This window comes from Takifugu flavidus, chromosome 7, assembly GCF_003711565.1.
Source record: "Takifugu flavidus isolate HTHZ2018 chromosome 7, ASM371156v2, whole genome shotgun sequence".
Taxonomy (NCBI): Eukaryota; Metazoa; Chordata; class Actinopteri; order Tetraodontiformes; family Tetraodontidae; genus Takifugu; species Takifugu flavidus.
In genome coordinates this window covers 14,919,349-14,938,697 of record NC_079526.1, presented here as the reverse complement: position 1 = coordinate 14,938,697, position 19,349 = coordinate 14,919,349, and the positions used below count along the sequence as shown (strand labels likewise).

The 19,349-nt window shown below is 44.1% G+C and overlaps 1 protein-coding gene across 2 annotated transcripts in view; it reads left to right on the top strand.

The window, feature by feature from the left end:
* Positions 1 to 19,349, top strand: part of LOC130528396 (carboxyl-terminal PDZ ligand of neuronal nitric oxide synthase protein-like) — a 75,549-nt gene that overhangs the window by 26,771 nt on the left and 29,429 nt on the right. For both annotated transcript variants that reach the window (XM_057037708.1, XM_057037707.1), the window contains exons 3-6: positions 795 to 887; positions 2,830 to 2,888; positions 12,277 to 12,385; positions 18,583 to 18,718. In XM_057037708.1, the coding sequence (XP_056893688.1) occupies positions 795 to 887; positions 2,830 to 2,888; positions 12,277 to 12,385; positions 18,583 to 18,718 (397 nt within the window). The remainder of the gene's footprint in view (positions 1 to 794; positions 888 to 2,829; positions 2,889 to 12,276; positions 12,386 to 18,582; positions 18,719 to 19,349) is intronic.

The following is a 19,349-nucleotide window of genomic DNA, read 5'->3' as shown; positions in this document are numbered from 1 at the left end:
TCCTGTCAAGTGTGATTCTTCCATCACTATCCTGCTGGTCTGAAAAACCAGCTGAGACAATGTTGTCGATATAAACAAGAGCGACGGCTAAAATCGCTGCATCGTCGACATATCGAGTCACAAAAAGTCCAGTTTGAGAAACGTGACAGACGTTGGATTTTCGGTTTAGAAGTGACTTGACGCAAACAGCAAGTGGGGAATCAGAACTCTGTTAGGAACGTAGCAAAATTGTGTGGAGTTTTTATTCATCGGAATGTAACAGATTTCCCACAATTTGGTTAGCAGAAATGGGAAAAACACTCAAACGTCTGAGGCTAACGGTGCCTTCCCACGCACAACTCTGCTAATTCAGCATCTCCAATAATCCAGTTTCAGCAGAGAAACTCCAACATTCTCGGTTTGATGCCGCAGCTCCTCGAGTGGCAGAGAAGATGAGAGCTGTTGGCATCTAATCTATAGTTTTTAATGGACTGTGACAGAGATCTGCTGACAAAATAAGGTTTATGAAATGGTTCATTTTGCTGTGGGGGTATTGGACTTTCAAATTTGGTTGTAATTGACTGTTAGGAGATACAATTCCTTCATGATAGTCTTTATAAGCTTCTCAATTCTCTTTATAATTTTACTTTTGTTTTTTTGATTGTTTTCAAGTTTCTTTAGCATAAAGAATATCCTGACTGCAAAAAGCTGCATGTGAATGCCTTTTTAGTGCTGATCAATCATCTGTGTTTTTTATCCACACATTAATCACCAGTATATTAATAAACATGTGTTTGCCTGTTCTCTCTCTGCAGTATGAATTCAAGGTGAAAAACATCAAGAAGAAAAAAGTCAACATCGTGGTGTCTGTGGATGGTGTGAAAGTCAACCTGAGGAAAAAGAAAAAAGTGAGTGAGGTTTTTGAAACATCCTGAAAAAGTTCAATTGGTTTTCTTTCTGCGGTGGTGTCATGGCAACAGCACGGTGTCTCCCTAATACATGTAAATATGGCCCAGAAATCCACCTCTTCATAGAGTAACGCCATAATTGAACAACTGCACAAGATAAAATCAAGTTGCTTTTTCCGGTTGTGGTAATCTGGTAACGGAGTGTAAAGAGGGGAAGGGTGGATGAAAGAGTGGGATGTTGGAGGGAGGAGCGGGTGAAGAAGATGGATGTAAGGTTGGATGGGGAAGGTCAGCCGGTCGGGTGTATTATTTGTTTCCACTTTATCAAACAGTTTTTTCCTCTTTCTCTCTCAGATCTTTGTCTGCTGCTTTTATGCCCCCAATTTCCCTCTGTATTTCTTTTTCAAAACTTCTGAAGAAGCTAAAAAATAAAGTTTCTTTCTCCTCTTCAGTTGTAGTTTTATGTCCTCTTGAGCTTTTCTTTTCTTTCCTTGCTTGATTGATTTGTTAATTTTTTGTTCCAGTAATTGGAATATTGTCTCAAACGCCCTCTGGCTGACAATCAGATGTTCTCTTTCTTGCCTTGCTTTAGTGGTTCATGTGTCTGCAGGTTTGTTCAGTCTTGCTCTCTTGGTTTTTTGGTTCTTCCACCATTATTTCCTGTTTCTATTGCCAGTTGATTCCTTTCTGCCTCCGGCTGGTGCGTTCTTGTTATCTCCGTGCTGAGTCCACTAGCTTCTGCCTGTGAAACAAGCTGGGAGATATCCTCAGGAACATCTTTTGCCCTTCCACAGCTTTGCCTCTTCTTCTTTATCTCCTGCACAGCTTTTGATGCTCTTTCCTCCAAATGATTCTCTGTCATTGGAGCCCAATGAAAAGACAGATCAGCAAGTAAAGGTAACGGAAGTTCTACTTCCAGAACCGGAGGCTGACGCTCCATCTGGGAGATAAAAGGGAAGAAGAAAAACACAGAAACAAGCATCTTAAAAAATCCTACAACTGAAAGACTGCAGTATTTCTATCTGCTGCATCAGGTTGACGCCTGCTTCCTGTATGTGGCAGGTTGGGAGTGGTCCTGGGCTTCAGTGTTTAGGAGGGTTCAGAGCACAATGAGCACCATTTTAACCAGTTTTCTCTCAGGACACCTAATGTAACATCTATAACCATCAACCGTGATAGTTTCAGGATGTGTATGTGTGGAGAGGCAGAATAACCTTCTGAAGCTGAACAGGCTCCTGATTCTGAAGACAGTTTTAGCACATCGAGTATTGAGAATGTGAAGATGTTTAGCTGCGGTCATTGAGGAAACGTTAACATTTCCAATATCCTTTTTAAGGTCAGGGATGATCATCAGGTGTTGGATGAATTAAGCTTTGGGAATTTTAATCACAGAGGGCAAAGTTCCCCTGCTGCTTAAACCCAAAAATGAGCCTTTATTATTAATAATAATAATAAATTATTCAAAAGCCTCTTTCAAGTTAGCAGAGTCCAGTCTGACCATGTGCAGCAGGAAATTATGCATAAGAAGAGTAAATGAAACAGACATTAAAATCAAATGTATCCATCTCTAATAAAATATTTTGGGTTCTTGATTGGCATCTGTATATATCATATATGATCATGTGACCATATATGTGAATTTTTAAATGTTTTCACATTGGTGACATGACTGAAACTAGCAGTTGTTTCATCTCTATATTATTATCTTAACCCTTAATCAATTAATAGTTTGGCGCATAAATAACTGAAAATATGAAGAACACTCGGCACAACTGAAGACATTGTCAAATATATTGTTAAATATTGTCTGTTATTGAGGGTTGTTTGGCTTTTACCATGAACTAATACATGTGTTTGACAGGGAACCCTCACTTTACTGAAATGTTTCAATTATGGATTCATAATATTGGGAAAAAATAACTATTTTCTTATATTTCAACAGAAAAAAGAATGGACCTGGGATGAGAGCAAGATGTTAGTGATGCAGGACCCCATTTACAGGTGAGCAGCACAATATTTATTTATTAGGAACACAAAAAGCGTGAACGAAGTGTGCATTTATTAATCATCTGGGTTTCTGCCAACAAACCCGCCATGATCCTGTTTCACACGTCACTGGGGTGGTAAGAACAGTCGGAGCAGAGCTGCTTCTCACCGTCTGAGTATTCTGATGATGACAGCTTGTTTTGAGACACCCCATTAGCTCCAAATGGTTCAGATCAAAGTAAAGCGGTCCCACCCACCCCTGCTGATCCGGGTAGATGGGGCGGTGCTGTGCCAACAGTGGGAGGCATGACGGCTGGTCAAACGTTAAAATCTGATTGTGTTTTTCTAGTCTTCTATAAAGAAGCCTGTTATGTATCATCAACCTGGAGAATTACACGCGGAGCTGTGCAGCACCAGGAACAAATTCTGCCACATGACCAAGAAACCCACCGAGCTGAGAGGAGGTTCAGCAGATAAAACGGTTGAAAACTATCATCTCTGATCTCAAAAACACACTTCCCCCCTCATAGTGGCAGTCGGGATTTTGCGCCGAGTGACTCGTATCTGATCCTCCGTGAACGCTCAGCCTCAGATGAGCTCGGCTCAGAAGTGTGTCCAGCAGCTCGGTCGGTGCGTCAAGCCTGTCAGAAAGAAGGATTTTCTCCGAGCCTCTGAATGATGACGTCCGCTTTGAGTCACTTTATCTCGTCTTTCTCACCTGGGCCTTTGGTACAGTTTTAAATTTGGCGTCACACACAAGGTTTTCCTGTTGCAGGAGGCTGCAGTGAATGATGGGTAAGCCCCATCACTCACTATCACAGGTGGAGCAGAGGTCCTGAAGACGTATTGTTGACGTTTGCTTTGTGCACGTGCATGCGTCCCACCACCTGTCAGCGGAGCCTGGCTCGGCTATCATTAATAGTATCGCTTCTGTTTTCTGCCTTGATTCATTGTGGTTCAGAGTTTTCTACATAAGTCAGAGAAGTTGGTTTTCAGGGTTGCGGACCTCTTAAATCCTAATATTCAGGTGAGCAAATCAAAAATTCGGCCACTAAAGCAAACTTAAATATTGACTTAAATATTAGTATTGCAACTATAAAATACTTGAACGTTCCTGCTTCCTCCTGATGGACTGAAATGAAGCAGGCGGTAACTCTGCTGGAGGCTGTTGGCTGTCTCGACCATCTAGAGAAACATGATGATGAGCAGTCTGTAGTGGGAGACGTGCTTGGGGATGTATTGAGCCCAGACCCTTGACCCGTCCTCAAGCCCTGCTCAAGGGTTCGACCCAGAGCCGAGTAGACTTATACTTGAATTTGATACTTGAATTTGGCCTCCTGAGCCTCCGTCTAGAGCTGAGGTGCCCTGGGGAACCCTACTGAGGGCAACATCCTTTCACTAGATTGAGGGTGCAGGTCGTGACGTTTGATGAAGTCTTCAGGAAAAGCAGCAAACCTTTTGGCAACAACAGCACTGAGAGCAGGAAACACATCCTCCCGAGTGCAGATTACATCAAGGCACGCTTAAAGCAGAGCGCACAGCGTTTCAGACTTATTTGCAGATCTTCCATGGAAGACGGATCCATGCAAAATTTCAAATTCATGTTTTAAGTTGTCAGTCCTTGGATTCATTAGTGAAGACTCTGGAGATAACTCACTAAAGACCAGGGCCTGGTCCATGGTTACAGGAATGCATCCTCTTCCTCTGCTCAGTCTTTTTATGCTGTTGACAGTTCCTTTCATACATAATTACACAACATCTGGTTGACGAGGCCTCCAGGACCACCGACGCGCAACAGGCCTGCACTGATCCCAGGAAAACTTCCGACTGTAGAGCTCAATAAGGACTACATGGTTTTGTTATTGAGCGTCTCGCCTTTCGTGGCCCTTTCCAACCTCTAACTTGATTGAAACAGACAGTTCATGTACACAAACACTTGGAGGGGGTTCAGACCCAGATCTGCTCTTTGTATTTCCTTGGCAATTTCCATCTTTTTTTCTTTTCGATCATTTTTCTCGTCGGCACTGTTGGCGTGCGGCCTCTGCGGTCCATTACCTGGAACGCTGCACTGGCACGCCAGTCACGTTTACACTCTGAGTTGTAAACAGGTTGACGGGATATTCCACCTACTTCTAATCTCTAAATGTCAGGACAACAAATCTGATTTGGCAAGGACAATTACCGAGCTTCACCGTGACACGTCTTCGGTGTTAAAGGAAAAACCGCAAAAAACAACCCAGAAAAAGTGAGTCGATATTCCTGCAGCGATTACAAATGTGCATCAGCAGTGGGAGTGTTTTTACGACCGTATCAAACAAGCCTCTTTGGGGTCGAACGAAGAGATATTTGCTGCGCTGTATCTTCTGACGCCATCGTCATGAAGGTCTGGTGCCTCCATCTGAGTTCTTGTTACTCCTCTATAAACTGATGGCACCTTTTATATTGCGTCATCACTTACGTGCACATATAAGTTCTGTTTTTTTTGTGATTTGATCTTGTGGCTGCTGAGATTTTGAGGCTTGATAGTTTAGAGTTTTTCGTTAGGATTGAGAGCGAGGGAGATGATTAGAACTCTGCAGAGGATATAGTGGAGATGTCTGAAAAAGGCCAGATGGAGATTGGGCATGCACAAGAGGGGTAGTGGATGTAAGAGCTGCCGGGCAGGAGGCAAAGAGGGTCACCAAAGAGACTTATGGATGTGGTGAAAGAGGATATGAAGATAAGGGTGTGAGAGTAGGAGATGACGGAGAGGGGGAGGGATGGAAGCTGAAGAGGGGAACTAGAAGGAGTAGGAATCGTTCCAGCTTGGTGCTTCATGCTGAAGTAATTAGACTGATTTCTTTAAAGATCTGTACACTGAGATCCGTGCTGTTGCGACTGTTAAAGCTCCCAGGATCTGGTTTTATTGGGGAAAATAGTTGTGAATGTGGAGAGCTGATGAAAACAGTCTGTCTGGAGAGGATCAGCATCACCTGCCACATCGGCGAGGTGCACAGCTGGAGCAGAACGTCACTTTCTTTAAACACGCCAAAAAATTACCCAGCAATGAACCCAGCAGCGATAAACATCCTCATAATAGGAGAACGTAAACTCAGAGATTGGTTAATGTTAGATAAACATCTAAGAATGTCAAGCAGGTCTTCTTTTGCATATTTCTCCTTTAGCGTGAGCATAATTATCATCAGCAATTAAGTGGCACATCTGCTGTGGAGGAGCTGTGATTTGTCCTGTAGATGAGCCAACATCAGGGGAAAAATAGGATTCGTGTCAATATTCCCATGTTGACACAAATATGAATTATTTATCTTTTATTACACGTGATTAAAATGCCATCCTTATTCACCTCAGAGGGTGAAATGTCAGCTTGGGTTTCTGATCATGAATCATTTTGTTTCATGACCTGGCTCCTTCATGATCTCTGCCCCTGATGTTAAATGCTTCCTGTTAACTAGTCTTGGTTCTAGGCCCCAGCAGACCTTCGTTCCTCCTCTTGATTTCAGCCTTTGTCAGAGTGCTTTGTTTGCATGTCAAAATGAGATTTTAATCCCATACTACTCTCCTGCTCCAGGTGAGCATTTTCCACACACAGGCCATCTTAAAAGGGTTTAAATATACACTTAAAATAGTTATAAATGTGAACAGTTAAAGTCATTCTGCATTGTCGACGTCTTTATTATTGCAACCCACTGGTGAAGTCTCCAAAATGAACTGCTCCCTTGTTATGATGAATCAAACAATTGAGCTGGAAGACATTAAAAATGAGCCATCGATCTTCGCGGATGGGAAAGACTCCACAGATATGAGAATGCAAACAGAAAGTTGGCAGCTTCAGGCTCTGGACATACTTCTTATAACAGAGGACGTTCATTTGAAGGCAAGATTTGAGCTGAACCTCTGAGCTTCATCTTCAGTATAATCTGTCAAACCGATGGCAGCTGATCTCAGCCCTTTGGGGAAATTCTATCTTTTGATTTGATCAATGTTCTCTTTGATTCATGGGTGAACTGATTCAGCCGCTCCAGAGATTCTTCTTTTTTTTTAAATGCATTGTGTTTCCAACAGCGTCTAATAAATATCATATCTTCTCCTCAAACCCTTTAACACACGGTTTAGTTTCTTTTTCTACATTAATCATTGGACTCCCCAGAAATGTGTGTATTACATGTAGATAAATCCTGATGTTTTCAGAGTTCCTCCTCTTTGACTTCAGCTAGGAACAAGAGTGTTATAGATTTACATAGAATATGACTGGTTTTGTGAATCTGTCTGTAATTTATCAGAAAGGTTTGGATCCAAGTGTGTTTTATATTGTGTGTGTGTGTATGTTTCTACCATGGTTCTGGGGACGGCCCTCCTCTGCCTTGATAGACATCATCTGAGATGAAGCCTGACCTTGATGAATCGAATCCTTGCAGTCTTTATTAAAAGTGTGGCCCTTTATTCTCACTTCAAACCCTTCTGCTAACAAGCTGACGCCCACCCAGTCGCCTGTGTGGAGAAACACGCTGCTTATGAGGGATGCAAAACAAACTCTGAAGCAGAGCTCGGTTGTGACTTGAATTGTGCTTTGAAATATGGTTGCGCTCGAGCTCCGCTGATTTCAGACCCCGAGCTGTGTGAGTCCACCAAACATCAAAGACACAAGCGCTGACGTAATAACCTTCTTCAGTCCATCCGTGTCCTGTTTGTCTGTGCTCTCATCTAACGGTCCGTCCGTTGACTCTGAATTATTCTGAAAATGGAGCTGTCAATGTTTCATTTATCAAACTGGTCACACCTTATTGGTTTTATGTTTGTTAAAATTCCATCGGATCTGCCTGAGAGAGATCCAATATGCAGTAAAGAAAATGTCTTCGTGTCACTGCTGAGTGTATGGCGGCGCCCAGAGAACCATCCAGTGCTCGGCGGTTGTTCCGGGTTCACTGTGGCAGAAGGCAGCTAAGCCAGGAGAGCAACCAGCAACAACCGTCAGGATTCTGGAGACGTTATGACTCTTTCAGCTGTGATGCTGCCACAGTCGCCAATCTCTTCAGTTCCCCTTGGAATTTAAGCAATCCCCTTAATTACTGAGATTCCGATTAATTTTTTTTTTTGCATTATACTTATGTGAAATATGATTATACACGCAAAGAAAAATATACTTAGAACGGCCGATTTCAAAGCCCTGGGCGGAAGCATATGGTCGTACTGAGTTAATTAGCCTCTCAGGAACTTTTTCTCTTAAATGTGGCTGTGCTGAGACACATTCAGTCAGAATACACCTAATTGAGTGTTCCCACCTCTCCCTGAGATTACATTTCCAATTGATCCTCTTGCCACAGCTGGTGTGTCTTTCTACGTTTCATCTTCTCTCAGACAGCTGCTGCATTAAAGCTCTCAGCTGAAAGGAAGATGGAGTAGTTTCTGGAGGTATTGCCCTTCCCCGCTTCACGCTGCCTGTCTGTCCCGTCTGTGCTTACAGCCACCGCTAACAATGACCTTGGTTTGTGTTGAAGCTCCTGGTCCATTTAAACGTGAATCACTGAAATTCTGCTGAAAATTGTGTCTTTTTCTTATTCAGCTGCAGGTCAGCCGCGTTAAATGCTGACTCACCTTTTGTTCGGCATCACGAATCACTCGGCCCACTGTGTTCCTGCGGAACTGCTGGGCTCCTTCTGATGGCATTAGACATATTTTAAGATGAAATGTATGGGCCAGTTATTCACCGAAATGTCCGATGCAGTATAAAACTAGAGAATATGACTGTTGAATATCCAGTGTCTAAAGCATGACGTGGTCCAGCTGCTCTTCATCTTGTGTTGGTCAACAGCTGTGGGAATAGCACATAAATAATTTAGATCTGTCGAGGCACGTTTAAGGTGGTTTTTGCTCCCAATCCTGAAAAAAAAACAACGTTCAAATCCATCTGCAAAGTGAAGCAATTTTTGCAAATAAAAGCGTCTCACCTTGACGACTGTTGTAGGAACATTTCAAACGGGCTCTCTCTGCGAGCTTCTGGTGTAATTGCTGAGCGCGTTTGAACCTTTTCACCCTTCGCCCTCAAGTCGCTCGTTGGCCCGTGCATTGTTGGAATTCACCATTGCGCTCAAACACAACATACAGACTCAATATTCACTGGATTATAACCCAGCCTGAGTACGTTTAGTCTCACATTAGGACCTTTAGTATTTGGCTGATACCTGGATGCACCTTAGTCCAATTAGCCTCATCTATATTTAAAGTTATGCGGCAGCGGTCCGCCGAACATGTCGTTAAGCCTTTCTAAATGGCTCTCATTATCAAGTGAGGAATTTCTAATTAACATTTAGAGTTATTAAATATCCTTCACACATAAAAGTCAACGGTTACGTCCAGCATGCAGTTTTCTGATGTCAGGAGCATCATTATGAAGCCCTTAACTCCAGATTCATGCGTCTCTCAGCTGAGGTCGGGGTTGGGGTGAATGGAGCCTCTTACACTTCTGCTCTAATGACTCATTCGCCTTCATGTTCTTATTTCTGTGAATCTGCACAGCGTCAGATCCAGTCAAGTTATTCACGGTGACACGCTGGGATTTAGTGTTGTTTATGCTCTCTGTGATGCTGCTTCTGAATTCCAACAGAATGAGAAATGGTGTTAACAGAGGTGGCTGCGTGTGTGTGTGTGTGTGTGCGTCTGTGTGTGAGTGTGTGTGTGTGCCTGCTGTTTTGCTAGCGGCCATTTTTCTGCGCTCCATTGTTTGGAACGGTTTTGGCTGGTTTTGTGCCAAATAAACTTGCTTCCAAATGTCTCCTTTCCCCGTGAGTCCGGCTCTCGTGTCGTTTGTTCCACCATTGATGAAATCCTCACAGCAGACCTGCCTCTCTAACTCACACCTGGATGTCTCAGTTGGAGATTCTTGGTGGAGCTGGATCAGAAACAGCCCCTCTGGGCTGCTGGGGGATCCTTCACTGTCATTCATTTACTCAGCTTCACTTGTCTGACAGCGTGGGATGATTCAGCTCTCTGCTGGGAGCCATTGAACCAGCTCAGAATTGAAGTTTCACATATTCCATTACAATAAGAGCCCACGATGTGGACAAAATCCGTCATTTTTATTCAATACTAGGACATATGCAATATTCTCTTTATCATGGAGCTGCTTTTTTAATGGTAATAAAATGCTGTTTTTTGGGGTTTTTTTAGTAGTTTGAATAAAAAGGGGGGAATTGTCTCTTGGACATTTTTGAAGCAAAACATTCTGACTCGAAGACAATTGGTGATGATGCTTAAGTCCAATATATGCAAGATGGCGGCAGTCTTGGGATTCAGCTGCATATCTGGGCAGTGTTGCATTAAATGTTATCTTCATTCTTCTTCTTTGCTCTTCTATTTGACAAATTTCAACGAAAAAGGGATTTGACCCAAAGTGTAAAAGAGCTGTAATTTCATCCTCTAGTTACTCCTCCAGAGAATCTGACTTGGGAGAAAAAAGCAAGTCAGTAGTAATCGGAAGTAAGGAAAAAGAATTGGGAAACTTTAAAGTATCAAGTAAAATTTCCAGTTCAATGGTTGACCTTCAGCCTAGTCATCCCGGAGTTTCTCTCTCTCTCTCTCTCTCTCTTTGTCTGTGTCTCTCGCTCCCCCCCCCCCCCCCCCCCCCCTCTAAAACTTGGCTGGCATTTCAACAGTCAGCAGGTCAACATGGACAAACCACCAGACTGTTATTAGCACAAAAACACAAAACCCCAAACAAATACCATAGAAATGTCAGGGTAGAATCAACACAGTGCCCCCCCCACCCACCCCCACCAACACACACACACGTACAGGTCAGAGACGTTGAGGTTTGATTGACTGTCTGCTCTATTGCTTTGCTAAACTACCTCCATTTTGTCTCCAGGTCCCTTAATGACATCAGTAATTGTCTGATTAGGTTTATTGTATTTCCTCTAACTTCTAACCTGTGTGACGTGCTTTGATTAACAAATTTAAACAAGGTTAATGTCAGATTTAAGCCACTGCATGTGGTGGTGTTAATCAACATGTTGGTCCATATTGAAGATGAAAATCACTGTAACTTCAGAATTAAAGTGCTCACTGCTGTTTGTGGGTGACGCTGAAAACACTGCCCACATCACAGCCCCCTTTGATTCCAATTCCACGACCACATGAGTGCGTGAGAGGACGTCCATGTGATGATTGGGGCTTTCGTCCTCCAGGGGCTGTCCAGGGGCTGTCCAGGGGCTGTCCACTGTCCTCCTCCTCGCTGAAGCCCAAACGGGTGACTGTGCTCTGGACACAACATGCTGCTGTGTTTCCCTGGGTTCCCTCCGGTTTCTGTCTAGCGTTACTTCGCGGAAGCTAGCTCCTATATTAATATTAAATACTTGATTACTTTGCTTTGCTGACAACGAGCCAGCAGAGTAGCGTCAGATCTGATCCATACGAGCGTGCTGGAGACAGATTTTGGTGTCAGGAGAAGCTAATGAGAGAAGCCAAAAGCAACCGCGAGGCGTTAGAAAAGGGTGAAGTTACTTTGCAACGTTCACCTTGACTATCAAATCATACTGACAATAAAGCTCAAAACCAAAAGTGCCTCATTGATCCTGCGTGACACCTGGATGGAAGCTGACCTGCAGGTGGACCTTGTGCTGCATGTGATGTTACCATGGCAATGTGCTGGATTGCAGCTCAAACATCTGGACCTTTTACCCCTTGGTTGGTTTTTCAGGGTTTCTTTAAAGATTCCTCCTTGAGTTTTTCATGGTTCCGTTGACGCGTCTCAAAATTCTGTTGACGCATTTGGTCCAGGTTACCGTGGAGGTTTGTTGGCATATCAAAGAGAGGCCACGTCGGTGGGCTGTTTGATGTGGTAGCTTTAGGCATCAAACACATTTTCCTCCTCCTTTCGTGGAGGAGAATATTGCCAGTGAGCACGAGCGCCTGACTCCACTCACATGTACGCAGAGACTACGCACATCTATTTATTTTAGGCTCGGGAAGAGTCTTTTTCTGCCTGCAACGTCTCCTCCGTTGTTTCATATTTTCTTCTACAGACGTTTCTCTGTTTCGCTCACTTGTCAGCGTGTGTTTAGCTGTGCAACATCTCTCCTGCAGCCGCTCTTTCATCGTTAGCAGCCAGTTTCGTTTTAACACTTATGCAGTGTTCTCCCACCTGCGGCTCTCTGTGTACTTTCACTCTCCTAGCTTATTTCTTTCTCCAGGATATTCTATACTCTTCTCTGTTGCACGCTTGTTGTTTAAGACCTAAATTCCCCCACAGCTTCATTCACGCAGGATGTTTTTATGTGCAGTAGTTCTGCCTCCACACGCTGGAACTGTGTTATATTTTTTCTGTCCTTCGTTGAAGTTTGTGCCTCACATTTCGAGAGTTGCTATTCCCCCCCCCCCCGCTTCCTGACCTATTTCATGTCATTTTTAGGATATTCTACGTGTCCCATGACTCTCAAGATCTGAAGATTTTCAGCTATATCGCCAGAGATGGACAGAGCAATGTGTTCCGCTGCAATGTCTTCAAGTCCAAGAAGAAGGTAGGAGAAACAGGCGTTCCCGGTTCAAGGAACATCCCAAAAAACGAGTTTCCATCTGCACTCGTGGGGAGAAAAATGATTTTAAAATGATTTTGGATCAGTAAATGTGTTTTCTTCTGTTTTCTTCAACCACCCACCCGTAAAATAGTTTTTATAGGTGGAAAAGGGGAACAGAAGCCCCTAAATGTTTTATTCCGACAGTTTTTCCCACTGTGTTAGCTGCGTTGCTTTCAGTGATTCCGCTCCTCCCCGACCGCCTCCCCACTTAAATCATGTTGCTGTCTGAGCCACATCCTGACAACCTCTAATAAAGAGACGCACCACTGTTGCGGGGCAATAACTCTTCCTGGGACTACAGGCCTGTCATTGTCGAAGGCCTGAATATCAATGTGGACGTCCGCTGATGTGATGCGCTGCAGATGTGTAGCAGAACTGAGGATGGTGGTGTGACGGGAAATACCATCCCAGTTTTCCAGGCTCGTTTATGGGGTGTGATGGTGAAGTCGCTATGTCTCATTATCTGTTACAGACAGACCTTTACACACACACTTCAGACACACATTCCATCTAATCAGGACGTCTCTCGAGTGTGTGTGTGAGTGTTTGCATTCCTGTGCATTCAGGTCTTTTTTGTTTGTTTTTTAAGTTGCAGCTTATTAATCAAAGCTGTGCTAACGGGATCTCTGTAAGGTTTAGATGGAATGTTTTACCTGCCACGTCTGGGTTTGGAACACGTCTCCTGCTGAGTGATTTGCTTCGCTGCTTCCATCAGATTCTGAGGAAAAAGGATCTGTGTGTCTGACACAGTCTACTGCATCAGTCGGTCTTATCCCTCCACAAATATACCTGATCCCGCACCTTTTTTCGGATGGCAGCAGAGGCAGCTCGGAGCCGTGTTCTGTCCTGATTTTGGTAGATTCAAACACACAAAAGGGTTGTTTTCCCCCCATTTTCTGTTCATTTTCTGTTCACCCACATGGAAACTGTCTGCAGCCCTCAGACCCGGCACACAGTCGGAATTTGTCTGGGATCTTCTTGTTTGTTCATTGTTGTGATCTCTTATCTGTTGGGACTTAACGGATGGTGCACGCCAGGCTTGTAACAATGCTTTTTGATGTCACAATGATACAACTCAAGGCAGAAGGCACAAACTGCATCAGGTGGACCACATGTGTAACCTTCCAGTCTGCTGTAGCCTCACTGTTTAGTTGCATTTCCAAAGTTAAATCTTGGGCAGGCTGATGTTTGGAGTCAGAGAGCCGGCTGATTTTGTATTTCAGAGTGTGTGTTCAGTACCTTCCTCCATGTCACTGTTCTCTTTTTGCTGTGAACTTATCTGGCACGCTGCGCCCACCCGTCACACACGGCAGAGGAGGCCCCCACCGGCGCATCTCTACTGCTTAGTGGAAGGTAGATTTTTTTTAAACAAATGCTGGTGTTTGGTCACAATTCATGAAAACATTTTATTGATCGGACGCAGATGCACCGAGAGACTTGTTTTCCTTTGTCTTTTTACATTTTGTGAGTGTAAGATGAAGTAGAAGATTAGACAGACTTTATTTCCCTCTGAACTACCTGCAGTAAACGAACAGCAGCACTTTAAATCTCTGAGCCATAAAGATGCTCACCGCGCGCGTCTGTGTGTGTGTGTGTGTGTGTGTGTGTGTGTGTGTGAGTGTGTGTGTTTCGCTATCCTCTTTTGTTCAGGTCTATAGAGCATAATGAATAACCTGACCTCTGTTATACTTCTAAAGTGAATGTGATTGAGACCAGACAGTTCCCATCAGAATGAAAACTAAAGCAGCACACGTGCGCGCGCGTGCGTGTGTGTGTATTCAATATCACAGGTCAGAAATGATAGGAATACTGGAGCCACGTGTCCCAAATTTGGAAATTTCCTTTTTCAGTGTTGATTTCTCTGAGGTCGCAGCAGCAGCAAACTAACGTTCACCCTCAGTGATAATCCTGCTGGGGGGGTGAAGCTCTGGTTCTGGCCTTTAGCCTCGAGGACCAGTTGCCATTATTCCGCTGAGGTAATGTCGGTGCTCCATAGTTTTAGGTGTATTTCTCTGGTTTGAGAAAGTAAACAAATCTCAGCAGCTCTGAACGGCAATCGAGCCAAAAGGACAAAAACCTCTGCAAAATTCTCCTTTTCTCTACAAAAGAAATGGAAATACTTTCAGTTTGTTCACTTTATGAACGAGGTTCTTGTAGGTGATATCAGATCAATGGAACCAAGAGTCCAACGTTCCCTTTAGTAACAGTAAATAATAAAGTAACTGATAAACTTAAAGAGCCTCGGTAGCTTCACCCAGGTCAACAATGCTTATGCCCCCAATGATGCAGAACACAATAAATACGTTTAAACAGGGATTAAAATAATAACAATGTAGTTTTTCAGTGTTTTGAGTAATAACAGACCAAACAAAAGCAGCCATCCCAGCTCCTAAAGTCAGACTTTCCAAATATGTTATTTATCTGTTTCTGGCATAATTCTAATTAAACGGTTACTAGCAGGTAACGGATGCTCATAAATATTGTTTCATATTTAGGCTCCCCAGCTGGGTGAACAGAGTGAGTAATGGACACAGTGTCAAATGTTAATGGGCTGAATCTCTGGACGGACGTCCTCCGTCCAGCTGCCGTCAAGGACTGTCAGCAAGTGGCCTCACTTTAAACGGGAGTTTGCTCCGTCTTTGGGTCCAGTTATTCCATTTCAGTGACCTTCGCTCTCAAAACAAGAAGGAACAAAAGCACAGATGACGCTTGAGTAAAGATGAAGAACTGAAGAAACTTTCCTCCTGCAGTCCCACAAAAGCTGCATCGATGTCCGGAATGTTCCGATATTGAGCTGGAAGAGCGAAAACCCTGAAGACAACGATCACTTTGAATGAACAAATTGCTCTGATTAAATAGAGAAAGTGATTCATATTTTTTAAAAAGCTTAATTAAGACCTTTTATCTCAGACAATCATTGGAATTTAGATCAATTTTAATAAACCAAGAGGGAAGCTTTGCATCTAAAATGTTATTTGGATTAGTCCAAGTGTGATGTAATCCTGTCCTAAAAGGAAAATCCCATTGTAAAAGAAGAGAAATCATTTTTAAATATAGCTCGAGTGGCTAAAGCATCGCTCCAGAATAAGCAGTCAATATTTTATCATTGTGGAGCCCCAATATGTGAATGCATCCGGACAGTTTTTGGCATTCCAAAGATAAGGACTCCAAGTGTTCTTGACAGCTTGGTTTAAATTGGATTTAATGACCCTTAAGCACTTCATATTGAATATCCATACCTCACTAAAATGATCCCTCCATCTTTCCATTTCTCCTGCATGCTCTAATTAATGAATCCCCTCAGTAGTCAGTGGTGCTAGGATGTAAATAAGCCGCAGCTCAGCGTATTAATGACACATATTTCACGTGTCCGTGCTTTACAATATCGACCATGAGAGAAATCAACGATGCCGTCTTTCTTTACTGATTTTGAAGAGAAAAGATGGAGTTAAAGCTGGGTTTGCTGATCCAGCGTGAACGTCACCGACCCTCACTGATTGATAAGATAAGAGAAGCTCACTGTTGTTGGTGATGGAGCCAAAGTGTGTGCTTTTGGACCCGCGGGCACGAGTTAAGACAGGCCTGAGCGGGAGTCAAACCCAGAACCTTGGGTTAACCAGCGTGGCCGCGTCCCGCCATCCCATTAATCAGCGTGTTTGTGGTGCATCTAAACACTCGCTGCTCCCAGCATGGATCCAGGCAGCTGACAGGACCGTTAAAGAGATTTGTCACTCAGACGCGGAGCCTGTGGAAAGGAGCACAACTCCCGTCGGCCGTGTGTCGGCGGCGGTGTGCAGACCTGGCTCTCTCGTGCGCTCTCTCGTGCGCTCGTTGCTTCTCCTGTGTGTCAGCTCGGCTGCATAACTAACCCACCCCGTCTCCTTCTCCCTCATCCTCTCTTCTCCCGCATCTGCAGGCTGCCAGTGAGCCGGATTCCTGCAGCTGCATTTCCTTCTCGGTACATAATTTATCCCAGATAAGCCACAGCGGCGCTGCTTTCGCTGTCCCCCTAAAATCCCAGCGCGCGCGTGCGCACACACGTGTACAGACCGAGACACTGAAAAAGGCAATTCTGGTTTCTGTGGTCAAAGATGGTGGAACCACGACACACCTGATGGGAGCTCGCAGCAGCTGCGTCACGCCGGCTCTGAGAGCTCTTCGCTTTGGCTGAAAAGCTTAAAAAACAACTGTGCTTTGCTTGGACGAGCAGCGCGAGGACACCAGCGGGAACCAGCTCGATGGATTTGGCCTCGACACGTTTTGATGTTTGTTTTTTTTTACTCAAACATCACTCAAGTTGGAGATATTAATAATCAAAAGTTCCCTTTGTCCCCATCTTCTATCAAGTAGCATCTTATTCTCGACACTTTCAGTCTGTCTGAGGGGCTGAATCAAAGCTAACAATAACCCGGTCAGAGGGTCTCCGTCCATCCAGGTGTCCAGGTTATCAGCTGTGAGCCTCGAACGTCACATCTTGATCTGGTCTAAAATGGAACTTTAAAAGGATAAACTGGGGAAAAGAGGCCGGTACACAGAAATGAGGAGTGGTTTCAGTCCCCGCGTCCGTCATTTTCAACCAATTAAAGTAATGAAACAAGGTCTTAGACCAAGATTTGGTTCATCATCCTACATTAAAATTTCTTTTAGGCGAGATGAATTGGATGATACAGATTCTGTCAGGACAAAATAGGAAAAGCCTATAATCCAATATCGTGCAGAAATTAAAAGGTTGAACAACTTTGGGGGGGCACCATTTTTACAGCATGTACAGGACCATCCGTCATTAATCACGCACGATCACGGTGTGAAGGATATGTGACTTTGGCTCGCTGAGCAGGCGCTGCATTTAATCAGTGATTTAGTGAGACAGAGCAATGATGCTAATGCTAACCTGTAATGATAGTAACATCATTATTCTCACTTAAAAACTCATTAGTCTTGAACTTTGTGTGCTTTCTGCCCCAGAATGGTACCTCACAACAAGCACGTGTTGTTTTATCATATGTAATTTATGACTCCCACCCTGATGATGAGTCATTTACTGCCTCTGAATGTTCTTGACTGGTTCTGGAATGTGCGCCACTAGAACACTGAGGGATTAAACAGGAGCCTGCGCCACACTTGATATCTGGGCCAAGGAGGGATTTTGTCCTTTTGCAGCGTTGATTCTGTTCTGGCTTTTCTTTCCACGCTGCTTCGGTTCTGCTCATTTCGTCGAGGGTGGTTGTGTTAGCGGCCTGAACATCGGCCCTCCTGAATCAAATCATTTCTTCCTCTGCACCTCAGCACTGCCACGAGCCAGAGCAGACGGGGTTGATGAAGGACAGAAACACGCTGGGAAGGGTTCAGTTAGGTCTGCAGAACCTGAGAAACACTTGGGTTCTGACACATGAGGGCAAAGCAGGGTTCAAATGTGGTGAAGACAGAATCGGCCTCTTCCTGATGGAAATGGTTAAACAGCTATTTGGTGTTTTGTAGCATCGCTGCACATCAGCAGCTCTGAAGATTGCAGTCTAGACCAGTGGGCTCCCAGCCACAGTGCAGCTGAGGATGTGTCATCTTCAGTCATTAGTCAACACAGGAGTTTGTCTAAAGCCACCTGAGTCTTGAGCCGCCTCATTATCACCAGCCTGAGTCAATAACATTTGGATTTTAGCCACATGCACGGACGCTGCATTGAATGGAGATATTTCATGCATGTGTTCGGTGCAGATTCCCAGTTTTCCCTCCAATATCTGATTTCTCGCACTGATTTTCTTCACTCTCCGACTCACCTTGGACTCATTCGATGCCAGTTTTCCCTCACGCGCTTGTATAAATAGTAATTTAAACGTTCACAAGATAAAGATTGATTTGAATCGATCGACTTCATTCACTCGTGTACTTAATGCTTATTCAATTCTTGACATTTTTATCTGACCGTGTTTGCTCCACTTTTCTACGTTTCGCTGCAAGTTTCCGTTTGTTTAAAGGGAGAAATAAGAAAAGTTGTTGAAGAGAATTGAGAATTACCCTGAACTAAAGTTTCCAGAAAGGCACAGTCTTGTTAATATTTCCTGACTCATGAATAGGAATGTGACTCCTATTGTTCAGGGAATAACCGAGTGTCTTTCTTTCATTTCCTCTCACCATCTCGCCAGAGTCAAGCCATGCGTATCGTTCGGACCGTCGGCCAGGCTTTCGAGGTTTGTCACAAGCTGAGTCTGCAGCACACGCAGCAGAGCGCAGACGGACAGGAGGACTGCGAGAAGAACGCCAACGATTCGGCTGTCGCAGGTACCCAGACTCCACCTCGTGCAACCGGAGCATAAATGGGACATTAATGTCAAACAGGAAATCCATGTAAATGTGAACATCAGGTGCCAGCTGCTCATGAGAAGACTTTCATTTCCTGCCGTTTCCAGCAAGCCATCGAGAAGTTTAACGGTGCATTTAAAAGGTCGTTCGCGGCCTGTTGTGGTCTTTGGGTCAGCTGATGTTTTCTACGCCCCTCAGCTTGGATGGCTTTAACCGTTGCTGTAAAACAGCCGCACTGATGTTCTGTCATACACTGAACTCTACGCCCCTTTACATTTTTAAATTTGACAGCATTTCCTGGGTGCCTGAGTTAGCTGGAGGCAATCGTCAAGGAAGCGAGCCAACATCTCGTGACAGCTCACGTTAGCTAGCTTGTTTCGTTGCTCCCCTCCTGCCTACAGCTAATCTCCCCCAAAAAAAAGTTTCATAAAGTGGGATGCTTGAATGCATCACGCTGCGTTTATGGGGACTCAAAAGTGACGTGTCAATAATTTTATTGCACCCAAAACAGCAGGTGCCTGCAAGGAGAACCGATTTCACCTCACATCATGGAGGAGAGGATGGTGATGTGATGGTGATGGTGAAATGAATGAAGAAGCACAAAGATCAT